General features: G+C 40.7%; 1 protein-coding gene across 3 annotated transcripts in view; it reads right to left on the minus strand.

Annotated features, from left to right (window-relative positions):
* The window catches only part of MEGF11 (multiple EGF like domains 11), a 210,842-nt gene that overhangs the window by 42,888 nt on the left and 143,964 nt on the right, over positions 1 to 23,990 (minus strand). For all 3 annotated transcript variants that reach the window (XM_050903192.1, XM_050903189.1, XM_050903191.1), the window contains exons 10-13: positions 17,932 to 18,052; positions 16,153 to 16,316; positions 15,646 to 15,748; positions 1,873 to 2,019 (exon numbers count right to left, since the gene is read on the minus strand). In XM_050903192.1, coding sequence (XP_050759149.1) covers positions 1,873 to 2,019; positions 15,646 to 15,748; positions 16,153 to 16,316; positions 17,932 to 18,052 — 535 coding nt within the window. The remainder of the gene's footprint in view (positions 1 to 1,872; positions 2,020 to 15,645; positions 15,749 to 16,152; positions 16,317 to 17,931; positions 18,053 to 23,990) is intronic.

Genomic DNA, 23,990 nt, shown 5'->3' on the forward strand with positions numbered 1-23,990 from the left:
TTGTACATAAGGTATAATGCCACGATTATGGCTCAGTATCTCTTATAAAAGTGTATTGTCGCTTCAAAGCACATGTAGAATGAAAAACCATCCACTGTCCAAACATTCACTGCGATAGATAAGCACAAAGAAATGTTAAATTGAAGTAAGTAACTGTAAAAATGACTTTGTATGTTTTTATTTTTACTCCTGTGATTCTCTGTTATATAGTTCTGGCTCAGTGGTTACTATATCATGTCCATTCTATTTTTTCACTGAATGAGAATTTTTCTCTTGGTCTGTGTGTTCACAGAGGGTGTCAGGTTCTTACAGTACTGCAGATTTCCAGCTGGAACTTAGCTGACAGGTTTGTTGATGATGCACTAGCTATAAAACAACCTGGATCTTTCCTGGAGACATTTCTGTAGGCCTAAGAGCAGTAAACTATCCCAGTGTCTCATGTAATCCTGATTACACAGACAGAACAAGCTGGCTGAGTATCATCTTCAGTACTGCCCTTTACAGGCTAAATTCTGTTTCTAAATGAATTTCCAAGAGAAAAATGGGCATGATTCTGAGAGCAAACTTAGCAAGCTAAAGCTACCTTCACCTACAGAGCTGTCCTCTTCACAAGGTAGTCTTGAGCCTGAATCCCGCAGAAGAGGTGGAAGCAAGCTGAATTCCCTGGCTGCGTATTCACAGAGAGGCATTTCAGCGACACGAGGCAATAGCAGAAGCATCCACAGGACCCCTCTGCTGTCACCCCAGTGGGGACGAAAATTTCTCCCCATTAGGTCCTTAGCAAATGTCCTCAGGGAGCAGCCTGATTACTGGAGTTGCAAACTGGAGATGTGGTTTGCCTCTTGTAGTCTACATGCCATCAGCTGATAAAACTAAGCTGTTTTTTTTCATCTCAGAAAGGTCAGAAACTATTAACTTCTGGAAGTTTTGCACTCTCAGGGTTTCAAATTTGTAAAACAATTTCTTCCCCAATTCCCTGAAGCTCTGAGCACCACATTTTAGCCTTGGAGAGAGGTTTTACAGCTATATAGATATGCTGAAGCACCTGGAAATTGGGGTTTATAATGGAAATGCTTATAGGCCATTAACTACAGCAGTGCTAGAGGTCATTGTTATAATGGCTTTAAATAAAAACTGTCAGCTACAAATTATTTTTAGAGATGAGTGTGTTCTAGTGTCAAGTGTAACTGGTGAAATCAAAGGGGATATATGAACTGGGCATGCAGAATGTCTTACAGGAAGAACAAGAGCTGCAGCAGAAAAGAAAGACAAATCCATTTCTTGTTTACACAGGAAGATGGTTGCGTGTAGTTTGGATCAGTGAATAAAGGTCCCTAAGGGGCAAATGCAGCTTCCCAGATAAAGCAAACGAGAGAATTTTTATCTCCTCGGCACATTTTAATGTGTAACAGCAGAGCATCAGACAGGAGCTATTTCAGGCTGCTGTGTTTCTTTTTATGGCGTATAAGAAAACATTGTCTTGTTATTTTGATAGCCAACACTCATCCACTTGTCATTATGTGATGGGTCGTAGCTGAGTGTTTAATAGGTATCCTGTAGTTCACCATGACATAACTGTAAATCTGGTTTTGCCCAGATCTTGCCAACTTTGGTATGTAAAGGTGTTGCTCCTTCTTTCAGGTCACCTGTGACCTCCAGGTGCTGTGGAAGGCCAGAAGAAGAAACACAAGGCACGACGCAATGCAGCAGAGTCTTGACTTCTTGATCAAGAACCATTTTTCAGGCTACCTTTTGCCCTTAGGAAGTCATGAGCTAAAGCAGCTCAGAAACCTGTGGCTCTGTCTGTCTGGTGTCATAAATGAGCATTTCTACCTGCTTTGCTTCTGCCACCACATCTATGGAAAATCTTACTTCTCTGGCACAAGGGTCCTCTGTATCCTGGTGCACAGTCACAGGTGCCATCCTCTGGGGAGCAGGATCCCCCGTTCTCACAGTTACAGGAGATGGAGCAGTTTGGTCCCCAGCGGCCCTGGGTGCATATATTGTCACAGTGGATGCCTAAAGACGTAAAGGCACACGTTAGGTTTCACACAGCTTACTCTGCTCGTTGATCAAAGAAATGTTTGGCTGGACTGATACCTCACAGTACATCACAGAGCAAACAAGGGAGCCTGGAAAGGAAATAGCTATCCTTTTATCTGCTTAATAAAGTGAAAATTAAGAAAATGCCACAGAGGTGAATTCTGTAGGTGTTAGTGGGCTCCTGTTCAGTCCTTAGCACCATTAAACAAACTCTGCATGTCACCTGAGAGATGAAGGTCAGGAATTGCTTTAAAGTCACAAAATATCTCAAATAACTGGTCTAGGAATACGCAGTTGATTGAAGCCTGATTACTTAACTGTTGTGAACTGGAAGACCGAAAAAAGAAAAATAAGGGTTCTGCAAAAACGTGCCCAGTATTTGGATTCTTGAACATATGCAAATTCAGTTCTATGCTGTGTATTGTTTACTTCCTGGCTTAAAGCACTGTGCTCTGGGTTATTATGCACATACCCCACATCCACCCAGAGCTCTCCGAGTTCTGTGTTAATGAACCGAGTTCTGATCTAGCAAGCAGCCATATGTGGGCACAGGCTGATCATTTGCATGTTAAATGGAGACTGAGACCTGCCAATCCAGCTCCCAGTGATTCCCAGGGTTTTTGTTTGATATTTATTATTATGAAAAGCAAAGCTTGGAAACACTGAAAGAAACACACAGCCAGAAAGCTTAACATGAGGCTTCTGGCATTGTTTCAACTGGTTTTGTTTTAACTGGTGACTTTTAAAAAAACCCTTGTGCCATGGCTTGTCAAATATAAATATAATCTAAGGATTTGATCCTGCACACCATTACTTGTCTGAGAGGCTCTTACTCCACTGGGATAAGACAGTACCAATACCTGCAATTAGCAGAGCTATTTGCATGATCAAGGGCTCCTTGGATTGAAAAAGGTTTGCAGGATCATGAACTAAGAGAGACATTAAGCACTGCCAGCTGCAGGGAGTGGCGTTAGCAGTAGCACACTGTAGATACTGATAACAACGGAAAAAATAATCACAGACTGGCTCGAAAATTTTCCTGACAACATTACCACACCGGGTGCCTTACAACTGCGCCACCAAGATTTGATGGTATACACATGCCCTAGCTAGACTTTCAACATGAAGATGTTCTTTATCATCCATGCACATATCCCCACTGCATAATGGGATAAATGCAGACAAGGGCTCTGAGAGCCCCAGCCTCAGCCAGAGGTTGGATTAGTGCATCGCTAAGGAGAAATACAATCCCAAGTAATTTCCTCCACCTCTGATAACTTCATCTGGATGCTACAGGTAATGGACTGTATTTGTGAAGCTGTGATCTGTACAGTCACCAAACTTTGAGGATTATTAAATCAGCTAAAAGTCATTACAAACACACTTACAGTGCAGTTTCAAGTTATAAATCTCTGAAGTTAATACAGGAAGAAATACTGCAGAGCCAAAATTTCCCTTTTCTGAAGATTAATCTCACAATTATAATGTCCCTTCCTAGAAAATCTTAAGCAAATCTGGCAAAAGTACAGTTTGAAATGGGGTTTCTAGTAATACATGATCATTCCTTTATTTATAAAGAGGCACAGTCCATGCTGTAGAGCTTAATAAAAACCACATTAAAATACAGTAAAAATTTAATACAAGCTCAATCTCTTAATATCTAAGTAAATAAATCTGAAAAAAAGGAATGCAAAAAGAGACAAGGAACATTTGTATTAGTAAAATCAAGAAAAACAATTATTTTAATATAGTCTTCCCTACTCCCATTGAAATCAAATATATCCTTGGATTACTTAAACAGAAAATGCTTTGTGTGTGCATTTATGTAATACATCTACAGTACTCTGTAATTAAAAAGTCATACAACAAATCGTAAATAAATGCTTTTCATATTTATACATACATATATATGATCATTTATAGTTTTGAGAGTCTCAGCATGAGCTCCCAGAAATGAAATTCAGACACAAATGCAGAAAAACGTGTATCTTTTCCTCCTGACTGCAGCATTAAAAATACAATTCTCTCATTGTGAATGGGCTATTTATAAACGGAGACAATTAAACAGCATTATTTCTTGTCTCTTTTGGCAAAGTTTGGGGAAGAACGACACTGACTCCTTTCCCTTGAAAGGTAGCTGAATTAGAATGCCATGGCTGTTCTTTGCAGCAGCAAAGTCCTTCCTTCTGTAATGAATAATGAGGGATGTCTTCCTGCTCCTAACGAAGGCAATGAGTCATTGTGAAGCCGATTGTTGTAACGAAATGTAAAGGGAGGAAAAGGAAACCTTCTAGAAGACACTGATACCCATTACAGCGGTTATTTATTTATAAGTTTTCAGAAGACAACCGAGAAGGTGCCGCAATCAATTTTTATTACTTTATATTACTCTAAGAGAATTCTCATGGAAGACTTCATTTTTGGAGGCTCCTACACACATTGAATTGCAAATGTAAATGAGAAGTTAAAATTGCATCTGGACATGCATGTCTTATGGAATTGTGCTAAAAAAAGCACCTTAATTTTACAATTCCCTAACTTGACACCATATGAAGGGGGAGACCATCCCTTCCGGCTACTTTACAATCGGAGTCAGTGAAGCAGCAAGCTTCTTTAATGTAAAACTTTAATATTTACTTAGGAACTTGCTGATGAACGTTTCTGATAAGCAATTAATTTTCAATTTCCAGAAATAGAAAAAATGCTGAAGTTGACACATCTCTGTATTATCTCATGTTACAACCACAGATTCCTAATTTATGAACAAATTCCTTGTTTCACAAGCTTGGTGTAGAAAGACAACTATCAGAAGAAGAAGAAGTCCTTGAAGCTGCAGGAAGCAGTTCTATACATAAACTCTAGTGCCTAGATACCAGGAAATTATCTTACTGCCTGAGGCTGTGGTTCACAATTGCAGATACTAGTATAAAATTACACTTCCAAGACCTTCTTAAACAATGTGCTGGGGGTGAATTGTAAATGAAATTCACATAACTTACATAAAATTATAGTTATGCACTGTATGTGGGCAAAGGACATTTGCACTCCCATGCAGTAAGCCAGAGCCAAGGTAAGAGCAGAGGCTGGTGTGGCTTTTAACTCAGCCTGTGAAACAGCAGCCACAAAACCTCCATCTCCCGGCGTGGATTCGAGGTACCGGATTTCTGCAAACACTGTCTGCTCTGCAGTAGGATTTCCACTGCTGTCCTTCGGACTGCTCTGCATGTGGAATTTAGCTGACAGTCCCAGGAGTGGCTTCACTCTCCCTTCCCCACACTGTCTTCCTTTGCACACACAGTGGGTAGGAAAAACAGTACTAAGCGCCTGAATTGCTGTTGTGTATGCTGTGAAAAACACAATCTGGAATGAACTTAACCCACCAGAGCAGTCATGACTGCACTCTTTTAAGGGACAACTACATGGGAGAGCTGTTCCAAGCTCTTTCTCCTTAAGGGCCCTTCCAGGATAGTTTACTACCAAGTGGCAAAACAGCTGCTGTCTGGGACATCGGGAGTATCTGGCATATCTCAAGCACAGACTTCCCGAGGGTGAAGCAGTTGGGTTGTGCAGAGATCTTCCAATGCAGAGCTGAAGATGATAAAGGAAAGCAGCAGGGCTAGAGGCAGAGGAGGAAGTGTATCTGGCAAGAGTACCGGCTGATGGAAACTTGTCAAGTCACTTATGTTGTATGGTAATAATATATATCACGTATTGTAGTCCGGTTCTGCTGCATAGTGGCTAGAGAAGTGTGTGTCTGGTGACTCAATATGATACAAGCTTGTGTCTGGCTTACACGGAGCAGTGTAAATTTTTACCAGGTTAAGGTGGCTCTTTGTATTAAAATTTACAAATCAGGCTGTGATGGATTCGGCTAACATCCACAGAACCATCATGAAAAGGAGCAGGAAAAAGGAAAAGGAAAAAAATAAACCAAGTCGTACAACTGGGATGTAAGGCATCTATTGAAGAGCTACTTCATATACTGCTTCCATTAATAATCTTCAATGGCTTTGATGAAAGTTTGTCAAAGTAATGCAGATTTAGTACTGCCTGTAACTATATCACACTGAAGGACTTTGGAGGGTGAAATTCCTGAAAGCCAGACATAAGTAGAATCCCCTTTTTTCCGCCTCCACAGCTTACTTGCGCAATTGCACTCGTGCTTGGGGACTACGTCTCTAGCTCTTAAAAAAGCCTGCCATTGTTTCTCTGCCTTTTCTCTAGATAGTTGGAAACTAATACTCCAAACACAACAGAAGAACAAAAATGGACAGAATAAATGAGAACCAGTGGCCTACTTTTGACCACTGCTATCCCCTTGACAGTAACCTCTGCAGCAGGGCCTGCACGCTGCCCAGCATCTAATTATTTTTCAGGGATGTAGGAATTTGATAAATTATAGGATGTAGCTCCCTTCCCCCCATGTACTTTAATTTTATATCTACCAGTGTACAACTGTAATTATTTCTCTGAATAAGATCTTCAGCTTTTTTTTTTTTTTTTAAAATAGTCACAATCTAAAGACAGATGCAACATCAATTAGCAATGACAGGAATGATTTCAGCAGACATTTGAATCCAACACAAACATTGTGCTCTCCTCCACCTGTCTTTCAACATGACATGAAGTCATAATAATCTCTTATTTCTGGCATTTGAATAGCTTTGGAAAGAACTGCTTGTTATGCATAAATAGGCATTGGATTTATGCAGGCAATACAGCAGAGGCCTGAAGTTTGGTGAGTCACGCTTGGCTTTGATCTGGAATGCCCGGTAGCTTTTGTCTCTGGCACTACTAATTCTTAACGGTGGTTTGCCTACCTGTTGACACAGTACATAGTGGCAAAACCACAACAGTAGCAATAGTGCTTCAATAGCAGAAAATAGCCTAATGATTATAGCTGCAAGGCTATTTTAGATAAGTAATTGTAGAAAGTGGGCCAGCAAGCACTTGATCGTACTGAAAAGAGGTATGGGAATGTATCACTGAATGTGATCTCTAGAATGGACTGCTCCTTCGTGCGATACCATCCCTCTGGTCTCCATCACGCAGGACCATCCCCCCTGCAGCGATCCCTTCAGCAGCTGTAGCACATCTCCCACCAAGCCGTCAGCCCTGGCGGGGTTCCTAGGCATGTGGCTGTCGTGCCAGGGTCAGAGCCTGAGGTCACCTGGAAGTCTTGCCTTGGCCTCCCAATTCGTACATTTATTTCTGATAATGATTTCTATAATCATACGCTCACGTTTTCTTTAACCTTATTCTCTTCTCTTTCCCCAGTACTCTTATTGCTGTTACACTTATGTTTTCCCTGTAAATTCTATTTAGATCAGCTTTGTATTTGAGATTAGATCAGCGTGCTTTCCTAAGTAGTGAATATTTTGCTGCTTCAGTCTATAAAAGGTAAAAGAAAATTCAATAAGAACATAAGAAAGAACTGTCCGATTAGCTCTGGATCAGCTGTTCAGAAGGTGTTATGACAGCATACGAACAAGAGTTCATAAAGAATACTTGATGCTTTTCTATCACTTTTTGCATCTTCATATTTATTCCTACCTGAGGCAAAACCTGAAGTATTTGACTCAGATCCAGTCAGAAACACCACAGCACAGTTCGTGACAGCTCAGCACTTAAGGATGCTGAAGAACGAGAAAATCTGGTTGGGGAGGGCAGCAGACAGCAGAAAACATAAAGGGATCTCTCATAAAATTAAATGGAATCATTAAGAATTGATGGCTGCTCACCCAGTCTGCAAATAAGCTATTTTTGTTTTTATATAGTGAAACTATTCAACAGAGATAACAGCAGCCACATTCACATTATCTATGAACTTTTGTGGTGTTCTCAAAATGCTTTTCTAACTGTGAATTTTTTTTCAAATTGATGCGGTGGAGCCCTTACTTACCTCGCTAGGCATTGTTCACTGGTGGGCTTCAGAGAGGCGACTCCTGTGTGTAACAGCCCATCAGTCTAAATGAAAGCTCCATGACCTGGTCCTAAATAATGAAGAATAAACCTTTCCCTGCAGCCTGTGAAAAATTCTAAATTGTCTCTTCTCTCATCATTGCATGGGCAATTTATGCACCCATTAATGTAAGTGTTTTTCTGAAAGTAATATACTTACAGCCTAATGCACCTCTGTGGAGCACTAATCGTACCCCTATTTTTAATTATCTAGAGAAAACTCCAGATATGAATCATTCAACTCAGGGAATTTATGCAATAAAAGCTTTTGAGGCAAGAGACCTACCTCACAAGAAATTGAGTAAGTCAAAATGTTTGCTAAAATTAAGGATGATCTGGTTCCCTTTGCTACAGGATATTCTCCAGGGTGCACTATTGCAGGAAGAAAAGTTGCCACTAGCAGAACAAGCAGATCTTGAAGAAAATGATACTAAAAGGAGTCAAGACCTATGCAGTTCTCCTTCACCTTTAGGATGCTTCCTTCCTACTACTTCTCAAACTCTAGACATGGTTTCAGGCCAGGAAGGAAGAGAAACCTGGGAAAGATCCAAGCAGACCATCAGCAGGTAAGGGAGGAACTCGTAAGTGGGAAAAAATTTATTGCTTTCCTGACTTTTAAATGTTCAAGCCCCCAAGCTAAGCCAGGAGCTAAGAACGCAGCTTAGCAAGAGCTGTTGTACAACTGAGTATGTGCAAGCCTTTTGTGTTTAATAACGCTGACTGAAATGCAACCTTTTCTCCTTTGTGTAGAATGGGAAGCATGTACAACCTTTGTCACTGCAAACACTTTCACCAATAACATACATATACAACATTTTAGCTTGCTGGCTGTTTATTGAATGATCTTTCCTTTCTCTTCTTTCACACACAGCATGCCAGCATCCAGTATTTAGTCTGCTGAAATGTTCACAAATAATTTTTCACCGCTTCTCGCCCACATTTATTTATAGGTGAATGTATTGTACACACAGCCAAGCTTATATATAGAATGCCTCCATATTAAAATGGAAAGTAGTTGAATATCTCTAGCATCAAGTTTCGTTTTTTTAGAACTCGTTAAATTAACATAATCCAGGATGCCATCCAAGCTATATCTTTTCACACAAATTTAAAAGCTGTCCTTTAATAAGTGAAAATAAACCCAAAAATAAATACAAAGATAAATGAACTCGTATCTCTTCTGTGTTTATAAGACTAATACTGCAATCATTTGCATGCCTGCTTAAGTTTAGCAGTAGGCTTACTGCAGATTCTAATTATAGTCTAAGGGTCTGATCCAACTCCCACTGAATGAGTGGCAAAAATCCAATTGATTTCATGAAAGGTGAAATATATACTAAATCTGGCACAGGACAAACACAACTAAACCTCACTTAGATGAGAATCTGGAGCCCCCTAGATATCTGCCAAGGAATGCACAGACATAATTAATGTCAGGACATCAATGAAGTCTTTGATATAACTTCATAATTCATATTTTTTAAAATTAGCCCTATATCAGCAGGAACCATACTTAAAGGTTCCTGTCAAAGAGAGAATTTTTAAGCACAGCCTGACATTAAAATCTTATCAACTCACTTGAAATTAAGTCAATGAAAAATTAAAGCTAATTTCTAATAAGCTTATGTTACATTCATAGACTAAAGGGCACTTGTCGAATCCAGAGAGTAAGCATACCTTTTCATATGGAAAAGATTTTCGCATTTGAAAGGCAGAGGCCAGAAGAGAGGCTAAAATGCACCATTTTAGACTGACTCTGAAAGTGTCTAGATTTTCTGTCTGTTTAAAGCTAATGTAAGGATACAGAATAATCACAGAAATAAATTATTAATTTAAAAATCTGGGATAAGACTGCCAAAAGTCATAAGTGCAAAATATGGTTTAGATAATGGGGTTAGACATCTAGAAAATGCATGTTTAATAGGAACTTACTATTGCTCCATTCTGATATTTTGGGCCTTGTATTAGAAACCACGAGAGTACGAAACAGTCTGATTTAAAAAAAAAGCCAACCCACAACATTATGAATTCTAAAATACTGTGGATCTCTTCAGCTAAAAACCTGTAGGCGCAGAAAACAAGTCCTAGATTTTTTTCTGGTTTTAAAGATGAGTGGAAAAGTCAGCTACCAATTATATCAGTATGCTCTTGGAGTTCATCTGTTAATGACAACAGAATTATTTTGGCTTCAACCTAGTACCGCTGAGGATAGGATCTGGCCCTAAGATTATAAACTGGATACTGTTGCAATGGAAGAAAAGTCATATTAATACAAACAAAATGCATTTTATGGGAAGCTAAATGGAAAGTTGGGTTTTTTTTCTTGAAAGATATACCACCTTTTTGGAAAGAACTCAGAAAAAGTGAAGTTAAAAATACCTTAGAGCTCCCCGTCAAAGTGGTCACTGTTTCTTTAAAATTCAAAAAGGCCTTCCCTTGAGTAACAGGCTTATCAGTTTTACTGAATTAATGTGTCCACAGGAGGGAAGAAACATGTTTCTGTGTTTGAGTGACAGTGCAGATGTCACTCGCAGCCTGCAAATTCTCACAAACGTGAAGTCTCATTCCTCAAAGCTCACCTTATCTGTGACCAGCCGGCGTTTCCTGACCCCATTAGCTTGCTTATACAATCACACGTGGAAATCCCTACAACTCGAGACTACCACAACTACTGTATGGTATTTCGGGACATGATAAGAGACAATTAGAGTTTATGTTGCTGGCAACGTATGAAAGTTATTGAGGTTGTAAAGGACAGTGAAATACATATTTTGATTTCCTGTATGTAACAGCGAAGAGGGAGGCTGCTCTTATGAGACATGAATGAAGCCTGAAGGTGAAAAGTACCAACCCAATAACAAGATGTTTCTTCCTTACCAGCATATATCATTTTCATACCTGTATTTGCCATCCTGATTAATTAAGGAAAATCTATGAGGGGTTCTTTTATAATTAACTATGGGATGCACACTTCTATATTTTCCGTCTTACATGTACAGTACCATCTTATTTTCCCCACACATTTTTGGGATGTTAAGATCTACTGAATAAACTTCGGCTTTGGATATTCAGAAAAGCTACGGAGTAAACTAGGTCAGTGGATAATTGAGATAGTATCGTGACAGCAGCATTCTATAAAAACCAGAGCGCGATACAAAAAAAAGAAAGAACGAAGATTTGGATAAGACGGCATTTTAGATTAAAGGCATTCAGATAAACAGGATTTCAACCGACCTTAACATTTACAGGAATGGAATATATCCCCCTGCAGATCACTTCCTATTTAATCCCACTGTAATATCTGAAAGGTTAACAAAATACACACTGCCACAATTAACTTGAAGCACATTGACTCGTTACAGGGAGGAAACGAGCTTGCTGTGAATATCAGCCAGGCTTGTGGCTTTCCTTTCTGTGATCTGTTTGCGAGCGGGATGTCTGACTGTGAAAACGGACAGACTCAGGTCTCAGAGACAGGATGAGCAATGGCTGCGTCTGGCTTCCCAGAGAGTCCTGCTAACCTGCCTCAGGTCAAGCACACAGGGATCACCTCCAGAAATTAGAGGACAGGCCAGCAGCTATGACCAATTTAATTATTGAGGGTTGTACTGACTGAACCAACTAAAGGCTATGTAGTAATAACTAGCTGGTATCTGTGAGGAAGCCATTTCTGGTATGAAACATGCTGCCAGCAGCCACCTTGAGGAGAGAGGACCAAGCTGATGGGGTTTGCAGTTCAGCTTGCAAACCCCATATGGCTTAGCTGGAGCTGTAACCTCCAGGGCCACACAGCATTACACCTAACAGAGGAACATTGCCTCCCCATGTTCTCCCTAGCTTCTCACCCACTCAGCAAGGCTACCAGGGCAGCCAGTCCTTTTCTGTCCAGTTTCAGGTTATTTATTAAGTAAGAGGAGCCTAATTGAAATTTATGACCTTATCACTGTCACTGACCATCCAGGAGAGGAGGTTGCATCTGGGTGAGATAAGACTGATGCCTGCTTCTCTAGGACCTGTTTGCTTGCAAAGGACTTCCAGGAAATGCTCCACCATGCAGCTTTTCTGCGCTTCCATTCTCTCTGCGGATTCAGTGTGTGCAAGATCCCTAATTAACCAAATGCAATTAGCACCGAAGCACTCCATTTTCAAGCATTTTCATTTTAACCTGAATGTACACAAAATAACACCTCTTCCACGAATGACTAGTGTTGGGAGCTTTAAGGTATCTGTGTGCACACGTACACACAGACATAGAGCTGCAAGCACAGAAGCGATACGTATCTAAAATGCATGGCAGATCCGGAGTAAGAGAGACCCTTATTAATCTTTAGAAAACAATCAGTCTAATCAGTCAAGACTTGATCCTGCTGGGGGCTACGCTTTTCCTTTTTAGCCTAGCAATAGATATCAACATGTTTTCTTTTGATTTCAAGGATACTATTTATATATGTGAGGTTACGTGTATGCAGTACTGATGCAAGCTGGAGAACTCCATTCAGCGCAAGGCTGGGCCCTTACTGTTATTGCATCTGACGTTTCCTTCATGCGGAGGAAAATTCAGCTCTGCGTTGTGTCAGCAGGTCACAGATCCGATTTTGGCCCACATTTGAACAAGTTTCACTTTGCTTATATCACATGAGAGCCTTTTGCCAAAGTGGTTTTGGTCTTTTATGTACAAATGTTATGCTTGCCATGCTATCTACAAAGCCATTTGTGATACAGTGTGCCTGTCTATGTGGTTGGGCAATTTTCAGCAATAACAACAGGGTGCAATCATCTTTAGATCTGGTCTAACTTCTGCCTTTGGCTGCACACATGGAATTCCCCACTGAACTTAATGGAAACTGTATATGCACGTCTCTCAGCAGCTTGTTGCCAGTGTGCTTATTTATGCATACAGCTGGTTTGCACAGCTTTGTGATCTCCTGGTTGATATGTAGGAATCTCTTCATCATCGTCCCATCTGCCAGGCACACTCAGCTCCTGAAAATTACCTTCCCCCAGCTGGTACACACGGAGGGGCATTGTCCTGAATAATAGTCTTAATGGGTGGCTGTCACAACATAATAAAAGGATGGTGGACTGCTATTAACTTACATTGTATGCTACTCTTTACATGCCTTTTTTCTTCTTTTCCCTTTCCTCCATGCTCCTACCATCTATCAGTCTCTGGAGGCTTATATCAGTAACATCTTGAAAACCACTTTAAAGAAAATGGGTTCAATCTTCCCCTTGATCTTTACATAAAACACTGACATCAAGAGGGAGTCCCACGTGTGGGATGAACATACAGAATATGCTGTTTCACATGAAGTTTTGTGGCTATTAGGATCAGAAAGCCACGTGAATTCTCTGTCTGGTGTGACTGGGCAGGAAAACTTTCAGATGTTCCATGATCCTGAACTTTTCTGATCTTTTTCAGGCCATGCCTAATTAGTACCAAATTCAGAAAGCAAAAATTTAAGCCTGAATTATTTATCACGTCATATTTATAAAATGCACTGCAATACACATCATGGCCCAGTTCACAACAACTACAGATAAGATTAATCTTTCACTGATGCCATACTCCTTAATATGAAAATATAATTATTTAGCTGAGGAGTTTCTTAAATTACATACTTGCAAACTAATATGAGCAGAATTTATCCTTGTGTCTGGTGCTAAGCCAAGTGGAAAAAACATTGGAAGCAGAATTGACAAAACACATGTTGGCTCTGTCTATCAACATTTCCAGTGCACACCTTACATGGCTCTGTCAACATCTCAACCCCAACCTGGTCTCGAATACTAATGTAATATTTTCCTCCCTGAAATGTGATCCTGAAGAAGGGAGTTCCAGAACTGCAGCGGCACATTGAAGGATAAAGTGCTTAGTTTGCAGTAAGTCCTGTGCAAGTTAATATACATTTATCTTGCCCAATATGGAAATTAAAAAAAGAAGGATATCACAGAAATTATTCTTACCTTTACTTGGAGTAATTTGTATCTGCCTTTGATGTACATTTAGAGATGTGCGTGGGAGTAAGTATAAAGTATTTGTTGCAAATGCCTTTGAGAAAAAGCCACACCTTTAGTCTGCATTGTCTGCAAAGTACATTTTCTGCAGTTTCCTCTGGAATGCTACATCCAGAAAGATGTGTAATAAACTTTTAGAGTAAGTCTGTATAAATATATCTCTTTAATTTACTGTACTTTTAAAAACCATATTCTCCCTTGAAGAAACTCACAATGACTACAGGAAAGCCTACCAACTGTTTCTCTGATGATCATCAATAATGCAGAGTAGAGTTTTAAAGCCTGATAGATGGATATATTGACGGTAAAGAGGCTCAAAGAAAGATGAATGCAGTCCAGTGAGTGAAGAATGCAAGCTGGAGGAGGGGATATTAGTGAGCTTATAAAATGGATTTTCTTGTGGGAAAAATGCCCTTTTCAGGGATGCATGCCCAGTATCTTTGAAAAGTAGCTTTGTTGTAAGCAGTGTGTAGAACTTCCTGATTTGCATTTTATTTAATTCTTAAAAGATTTTTTCCATCGTATGGTCTAGGTATAATTTCATTGCTTTTGCTTCATGCTTCTAGGAGCTCAGCTGCTGTGGTGATGTTCTCTCCATCAGAAATAGAAGGCATGCCTTGGTTTAAGGCATAAATGAAAGGGTAAGGTGATAGTATCCCAAATGTTGGCTGCCTGATCAGCCTGCCTTGCTCCATACATTCTTCCAACTTGTGCTTGTTTGAAAAACAATTAAATTTTCCAAATGAATTGCTGTTAATTTAAATGCATTTTGATTGTCAGTGCCACTGGTGGTTCTTCAGTTATGGGCAAGAATATAAGTTTATTTCCCTCCAGGGCTTCTACAGAGAGCTGAGGGAGATGAACCAGTATTTTAGGCAGCTAAGTGTGAAATACTGGTTGGGTCAATAACTTGCCCCCCGCTGCTGTTATGTTAGCTTTCAAAAGCTGGCAAAGAGACATATCAGTATGGAGTCAAGTGCAGGTCTGATTGTACTGAGATCTCCAGCCTGGGCTCTCCGACTTCACTGAATATTCCTCTCTGCCTCTGTGTAATCACGAGAACTCTTTATCAAACCAGCATTAATCTGCTCTCCATAACTACCCTTCTGTGTGACAAGCAGCATGGGAAAATGGGAAAAGCATAAAGACAACGCTTTGTGACAAATCTGGGTTTTGTATGATGGAGCAGCTGTAATGACTCTTAGCATTCAGAAAACACCTATCTGCATCCCCAGGTATGATGGTCCCAGGATTCACCGTACCACAACTGCACCCCCGTGGAAAGGGCTATTCAAGGAGAAAAACTCTGCAGGATTTCCAGATGATCTGCATCCCTCCTGAGGATTCTTTTTACGGAAGGCTAACATCTGGCTCCAGGGTTGGAGCCATCTTCCACTAATCTGAATACAAATTTAATGAATGCCAATTATTGTCACCATCATAAGTGATTTAAATATGGGTAAGTTCACCTGATCTTGTCTCAATCTATTATTTAAAAGTTTGCAGTCACAAGTCCAGTGCTATAACTGATGCAATAGCAAAGCAAAACAACCCACCACCCCCCCCCCAAAACCCCAAAACAACAAAACCCCCAAGGTTTACAAAGGTAATTGCTAATTTTACCTGTCCAGCCCGCAAGACAGCAGCAGTAACCGGTGACAGGATCACACCCATCTGCGTGGCTACAGTCACAACGTTCACTGCAATTAAGACCATATGTTCCATCCTTCCAAAAATATAAATAAAAAAGTCTCTCAGTAATCAGTTTTTTGTTCTAAAATGTGCAAAATCATCTATCATGTCCCTCTTAATGCTGAGTCGCATTTTTTAAATTAACATACAGAGAAGATAGAAACAACTCAGTGCCTAACATTTCTATATAGAACCAAATGAGGAATCACTTTAAAAAATGATGTTCAACAAAATGCAGATAACACGGCAATAGCACTGACAAAATATAATGCAGAGTACAATACATCTACTTGACTGCTAGAACCCCAATCTGTTATTTACACATGATTTCCTTCAGATATCCATAGACAAAATGAGATACTGACCTACTGCACACTTAGAAGAGCTATGTGGGCTATGGTTTTAAAGGGGATGCAAGACCATCCCAGTTGTACTTACAGGACACGGCTGGTCACAGTACTCCCCTTGCCATCCAGGTGAGCAGAGACAAAAGCCATCAGCCGGCCTGCAGGCTGCTCCGTTTGTGCAATAACATGTCTGGTTACAGTTAAGACCCCAGCTTCCACTGGAACATGGAATAGAGCAATCCGCTCCTTGCCACCCTAAAGAAACATATGAGAGAAACAGCATTTGGGATGTGTTCATGAAAAAAGCAAGGTAGAGACAGTAAGACAGGCAACTTGCAAACTGCAGCTCTTTGATTCTAGGACCAGTTTCCTCTTGATCTTGGTATAAATTAAGACTATCTTGGGGTCAAAGACTAACCCTTTAATTATGACCTCCTAACTTCATCTACCAGCATCTATACATACAGAAGGGCGATACAGGTATCACTGTGTTGGCTGTTTACCGGATTAAGGTGTCCAATGCCTCTCTGGGAACTGCTCAGGCAGCACGAGAGAGTGCAGTACTGTCTGGCAGGCTGGAGACCTGCTAATCAGCGAGAATGCAAGAAACTTGCCATTCGATGCTGCCTGTTTCTTACCTCATATTTTTTTGAGAATGCTCTTTAATATAAAGAAGCTATTACACTTAAAAAAAGACCAAGGCCATCATTTCTAACCATTAAGGCTCAAATCTTTACTACCAGCTGCACAATAGCTTTCATTACACTGCAGCTGTATGTAATGGAGTTGAGCAGTAACTCATGGTTTATACACCCTCATTAAATGGGGTTCTACAGTGATCCATTAATTCATGTTTGAAATGCCAGATTTTATCGTTATTTGCCTCACTTCTGTTTTAGGGCTTATGTATGCCATACAGGCATAGCTCATGTTGGTATTCTGGGGGAAGGCATCACTACATGGGGAACATAAGAGACACTGTGCTATGGAGCAGTACAAGATTTCTCAAGTGATTACTGGGCACATGGGTTATACTCACTACCAAGCACATAAGGGAATTATGGATATATGTGTGGGAAGAAAAGAGGTTAGTCTTGGAGAGAGACTCCAGAGCGGGCAAGACTTCTTGTTTCCCCAGATAAAAGACAGCTACATCCTGCAATCCCATGCTGGCTCGGGAGACAGAGGATACTTGCAAACGGCTGGGGTGTCACAGTGCCAGAGTACAGGGAGGACGGGGACCTGCGGATGGCAGCAAGGGCAGACAGCCAGGGCCCACCCCACAGTCCCCAAGCGCAGGGTTGGTAGCCGGGATCAGCTAGGAGCCCAGATCACCAGGAAAGCCTATGGGAATGAGACCAGTCCAAGGTCGAGACAGACAGGCAGTCTGCAGGTCAGGGTCAGGTCTGGTGAGGATAACCATGGCCAGGCACAGCCAGTGCAATGGGCTAAAGAAAAGACAGGCAGGAGGCTGCCTCTGCTCCCTGGCCCACTTGTGTCACTCTAGGCATGGAGGGGACAACAGGGGCTTTTGAGTCCTGGAGAAACGGGGCAGCAAAGTGACAGAGAAAAAAACGCAGCAGTCTGGGGATTGCTTTGCATTTCCTCTGGAGAGGAGCTGTGGCTCTGCCAGCACACTTAGTTCTGTGACCTGTTCTTGCAGCAGAGCAGTTAAGTCTGGCCCCTGTTCAGGGCAGAGACAAAACATACAGTCAAGCCCCTGTTGAGTTTTGATACTTGGGCAGACTGTTGAATTACCGACAGGCACAAGAAAATAGTGGAGTTACTGACTGCACAGCTGTGCCACTTTAAAAGGGGAGAAGCATTGATGCCAAATTGCAGACAATTGTTAAATCTGAATTTTGTTTACCTTCTTTGCAATAGCACAGACCATCCACAGGGGAACATGCACCATCATTTTTGCAATTACAAACTGATGAGCAATTGGTTCCGTAGGTTCCTGCCATGCAGGTAATGGTGCAGTCATCTCCCTGCAAACCAAAAAAAGTCAGAGTCAGCTAAAGAAATCCGAATTGCAGGAAATTCCCATCTCTGCACAGGGAGGCTTTCTCTTTTGAAACAGTGAACAGAGTGTTACGAGTTGATTGCTGAGTCTTCAGCACTTGAGCAGTCACCGCTGCTTCCCATGTTTATGATGTAATTAGTGCTTTGATTGACTTGGAGGAAAGGGACAAGTTTCTGGCGTTCATTCAGCAGGAGGTGGGGAAGTTACAAAACCAAACCTCCTAGAACAGATGTTAGATCATTAAGCAAAACATCACTTACGAAACACTAATCACAAAATATACAGTCTGAAACGTGCAAAGATTGCTCTGCATTTCTTGGAAAATATATTCTAAGAATAGGGTTGCTAAAAAGCTGAAGGATCTCGTACATGCTCATCTTCCACAGACTGGCAGAGAGGAAAACTACATGGCAGGTGCATTAGACCTTTTTGATGCGTAGCTGGTACCTACATTTGTTACCAATTAATTTGCATGAGAAGATTGTGACTTCGGGAAGAACGCTGAACAAGGAGTGATGCGTATGTCAGAGAGAGGAGGCACACAGAGCAGAACACAGAAAGAGACCATCTCTGTCCTATTTCTGCTTTAGGTGTGGGGAAAGTGAGGGAAAGAAGCATAAATACTTTATGTGACAGAAACATAGAATATTTCAACAGTAAATTACGATATGCTGTACGCACTGATTAGCTTGTGTGGCTGAAAGGAGAGACACAGTTCTTACTAATATTGTTCATCTGATACAACAAGGGCATTAAAATGTGAGCACAGTTCCTGCAAGGGACTTACTGAGTCCCATAGTCGGGTCTACATACGTTAGCATATACAAGGTATTTTTGCTCCTTTTTATTCTATGTGTAGTCCTGACTTTCACAACACAAACTAGCTCCTAAATTCACTTCTTCAGTGAGTCAAACTTTAATAATTTAGTTCTATGTCAGAGAAAGCTATCCTACTCCAAAGTTAGATAGTAACTACATTGCACAGTGTGACCTATACCATAGCTCAGGGGAAAAGATATTGGTTACAATGTATTTTTGCAGGTGAGAGGCTTCACTGTTGGATAGGAGGATCCATTTATCAGGAGATAAATGCACAAAATGTCAGCTTCCCTATGCCATGGCAAGTACCTCCAGGAGCCTGTATATCACAGCATCAGACACTGAGACAGTAAAAGGAAATATGAACATATTTCTGAGCACCATAAACCCCCATATGCTTGCTGTAGCAGTTCTGCCTAGCACCAGTATGACTCATCCTATTTTATACTAAAAACTTTGTTTTAGGGGGAAGTAAAAGCAACGGTTAAAAGAGGTACTGCTCAGAAGTAAATCCTACAAGTCTCTGATTTTTGAGTGAAAGCAGTGTTTGTAAAAGATGCTATCTTTGACCTTGGTGGAGTAAAACAAGTTCCCCTGAAAAGGCCTGGCAGTAAAAGGTGCTGTCTTGACAGCCAGAAAATCCAAAGCACGCTGCCCCTCATTACCCTGCCAGCATGCCTACAGAATGAGCTACAGGAACCCAGAGCCGAGTGGGATGGCAGAGGGGCATTCAGTCTCCACGCCTAATCAATCCTCTGCCTTTCTCCTGTGTGTGACAATTAGACAGCCAATTAGTGCCACTTAGAAAGCCGTATCTTGTGTGAATGAAGCTCCCAACTCATTTCATGTACAACACAGAACTGCTGGTACTGCTAATAATTTCTATGACAACTGACCTTATCTGGATTTGAACTAGTGATCTAGAAGTAAAAGAAAATTCCTTTGAAAAGGAAAGTAGAACAGAGCGATGCGGAGCTAAAATAGCCCTCTGGGAACCAGATTAACTGAAATAGCATCTGGGCCACAGGTGGAAGCAGAAGGTGGATTTCCAGTTCCTCAGCTGACTCTCTGTGACCGCAGATCAGCTCGTGCTATGCAGTAAGTTCTCCCTGGCCATGTGCACAATAGGCCGGTGCAGATTCACCGTTTTTCTGTAGACTTACTCTGCGTGGAGGGCGGTCAGACACAGACACTTTGGGTATCCCAAAGAAAAGGTTCTGTATATAAGCTAAACGTCAGGCTGTTTCATCTTTATTCAACATCCCTTTGAGTTTTGGCATTTACTTTAATGTACTATACTTTATGGACTAACAGAGGTTGGTCATTCTGGCTGTCCACCTTATATGCACTTACTTTGCAAACAAACCTTAACTGAAAAAATAACTGGCTTAATGAGATTTCTATCCCTGGGTTTGACACGCGAGACCTTCAGAGCTCTCTGAGTGACAACTGCCAAATACACTTAACTTCTTAATTACATAAGAGGAAAATGCACTTGAACTATAGCACTGGCTCTAAGATTTTATTAATTATAAATGCACACCCCGTTATTAACATTTTGAACTTGATTTGGGAGAATGACCTATGAAATTAAATGCATTCAGGTACTGTTAAAGATATGTAAATTCCACCTCCCTCTCACCACCTGCCCAAGTGAATAATGCCGCAGTATACATCTATCCAGTTGTTAATGACTTATATATTCTATTAAACTGATTTTAAATGTTGTGTATTGAATCTTCACTCTTGCAATATGGTACTTTATATTTCTATCCTATTTAGGAAAATTAATCAACAGCTGTGCTCCTTATGTTGATTATTCTTTTTTCTATTAAGATCAGGAGGTTAATGAGAATAGTGAAATGCCTGGATGTGGTATACGATAGGAAGGAGTAGCTAATTCAATCAAACGTATACCCCTGAAAATGTTAAAGCTATATTAAGAAATCTATCTATAAATAACTTGGTATTTTACATCTCTGTTTTCCAAGTCATAATGATCCATATGGACATCACAAACTTTCAGAAGTGCTTCATTTTCTTCATCATTTTCACTTAGAAGGCCCAGTTTACCAAAATATACTCCTGAAATGTATCCAATGTATTATTTCCTAATTTCAGGGGTCAAATCTGACTCTAACATAATCAATGGGAAAACTCTCTTTACGGGATGTGGGATCAGGGCCAGCTCCAGTAAATGCCCTGCTCCGTGTGCGAGGCAGCATGTTCCTGCCCTCTGCTTTGCATCACACCTTCCCAGGCGCCGATCTGCGAGACGGCACCTCAGCACAAGCAAGGACAGGGTGTCCCACATCTCCACCCAGCTGCTCAGACGCTAACATGAGTGAGCCTTTTTTTGTTTGAAATCCAAATCTGATGGGAGAATCCCAACATAGCAAAGGTACAGGTGGGGGATCTGTGATCCCTGGGACCCTAAAAAGTCAGCTTTAAATCAAAATGAATGGTGGCAGCAATGTAACTAACACCACCTATATGACCCTCTATACCTTTAAGTACTTCAGAAATACTAACTAACTGTTGCTGAAACTAAATGACAGACCTTTCTAGGACCATGAGAGGTTTGGGCATACAGTTATTGTTATTGTTAATTCTCCCCTATGTATTGAGGGTTAGGTCCAAGGAACCAAACTCCATTAATAACTCAGGCTGCCAGCTCACATCCATCAGCATCAAATATTAATAGACTCAGGAGGGCCAGAGCATACATCTTTCCGGATGGCAGTCAATAATATGTCTTGTTTCTGTTCGGGGAGAGGGGAAGATTTTCTTCCACAAAAATTATTATTGTACAATATTAGTAGAGCTTAAAGACACACTGCTGCCTTAGGTGTTAGCTGTGTTAACAAGCTCTGGACACTTCAGAAAGTGTTTTCCCTGGATTAATGTTGCCCTAACAGATTAGATTTCTTGTTTCTGTTAAAAATACATTCCTGCTGTAAACAATGACCAACTCCCTTTAAAATTCTTTTCCGGTGTTCAATACAAAGATTTTTATTTATTCCTGTACATTTTGGATCAGGCCTTTAAATCCCCGAAATGCATTTTCAAAGGAAAAAAAGGGTATCCCAGACCATAAGGGGAGTTAATAACCCAGGAATGGTCAACAACACCCAGCGAAGTCTGCATCCATATCTGGTCTGTCTCAAAGTTTGGCTATTTAAGGACATGAAATTAAGAATTTAGGAAGTAGCTACCATCTACAGGAATAAATTTGTCTTGGAGGGCTAAAGCCTGGTTCCACTGAAGTCAGTGGCAAAACAGAAAATCAATTTTTCAAGGCCTCTGCAATGCAGAAGGCTAACAGGGCTGTTATTGAACTTGGCCTCAATTTTGCATGATAAAGACCTATGTGACAGGTTTGTTTGAGTGTTCTCAAGGTTTAATCTGTCAAGGTGCTGAAAATCCTCAACTCCAGTGCAGATTATTAGGGGTGGGCTGACAACACTGAAAGGCAACATATTTGAACCTTTGGTAATCCGTAATGTGACTCCAACTAATCCGAGATTTTTAACACGGCATCTGATTTCCTCCCTCTCCCCCTCCTCGCCTTTTTTGTGCCAGATGAATTAGAGGTGCAACACCCGTCACCAGCAACAGGGAAGCTCAATGCTCGGTTCTCAGAGCTCACAGTGCAGGCATTAAATAGAAAGAAGGCCGTGGTGCAGCGCCATATGTATGTAATGACAAACAGATCAGAAAGACAAAATGCAGGTGCTGTTTGTACCTGATGTCTGTGTGTCCAGATAAGGTGATTGGTATGGATTTAGTACATAAAAGTATATATTTATATGTACACACATTACATGGCACACCAGTGTGCTGGTACACAGTGTCCGTGCACTGATGCAGATCACAGATACAGTTCTGTATATTTACTTATTTAATTGTGACATTTACAATTAACCCAAAGTGGTTCTCCACAAACATTCCCTCAAGGTAAACATATGGTATCCAGCAACACAAACTGTCAGAACAAACTAATTTCCCTAATGGTGTTCCAGTGCAAATTAATGTGCTCTTCATAAGCGTATTAGCAGCAGTAGGAAGCTTTGTACTTTTACCGGTCTTCTCCTCCACCCTAGACTCAAACAATTTATTCACGACCTTACTATACAGCATCTTTAGTTTTCCAGACATAATGATGTCCGCTGGCAGAATTCCTTTCCCCTCTGGGTGTTACTAATTACTCCCTGCAGATGCTATTATTGGTGCTAATGATAAAATGCAGAAAAAAGGTTGGGGAAGGATCTCATGTCCTGTACAAGCCAAGCATTCATTTTGCAGGTAATCGCTGTTACTAAGAACTGACAAATGTTCCTTTACCCACTTTGTAACATTATATGATATAGCTGTGCTAGAGTTCGATATACATCTAGAACGGCACAATGAAACCACTGATGACCTTATTCAGTCTCCTTCTCCCTTTGTCCTTTTCACGGGAGAAGATGGGGTAAGGTGGAAAGGATGGGAAAGAGCTTTCTTGTATTTAAAAAGTGACTTTAAAGCTCATGACTCATCCAAAGACACAACCATTGGCAGTCCTGAATGCCAAAGTCTTTCATTAAATCATAAAGCACTTCAACAGCCATCTGCAAAGCTTTCCCCAATCTGCACCTCAGTGGCATCACAGTCCTCTGAGCATACTGTAAAACTTGGACACGCCATAAGGACCAAGCAGAGCTACCTTTGGGAGCGGGAAGAACTTACCACTTTGCTTCCTATAATCTTACAAGGATTTACAAACATTTACAAATGGATGTCAGCATTTTGTTTCACCTCTGAATTTGTGCTAATGTGCTAATTCATACAGTAAATTTCACAGTAAATGCCAAGTTCAAAATTAGTCAGCCTGATAATAATTCTTAAATTTAGTGTTTGATCAAAAGTATTCAGCAAAACATACACACACACAAAATGGAAACTTCACTTGTTATAAAGAGAATAGTAAGTAAAATTATTATAAATAATGTTAATTTTAAGTACTTACAGTACTTTATTAAATACTATTTAATTTCATTTTACTGGTTATAGCCAAAGCCTTTGTTACGCAAAGGCAAAGCTGG

This window comes from Gymnogyps californianus, chromosome 11 (genome assembly GCF_018139145.2).
Source record: "Gymnogyps californianus isolate 813 chromosome 11, ASM1813914v2, whole genome shotgun sequence".
Lineage (NCBI taxonomy): Eukaryota > Metazoa > Chordata > Aves > Accipitriformes > Cathartidae > Gymnogyps > Gymnogyps californianus.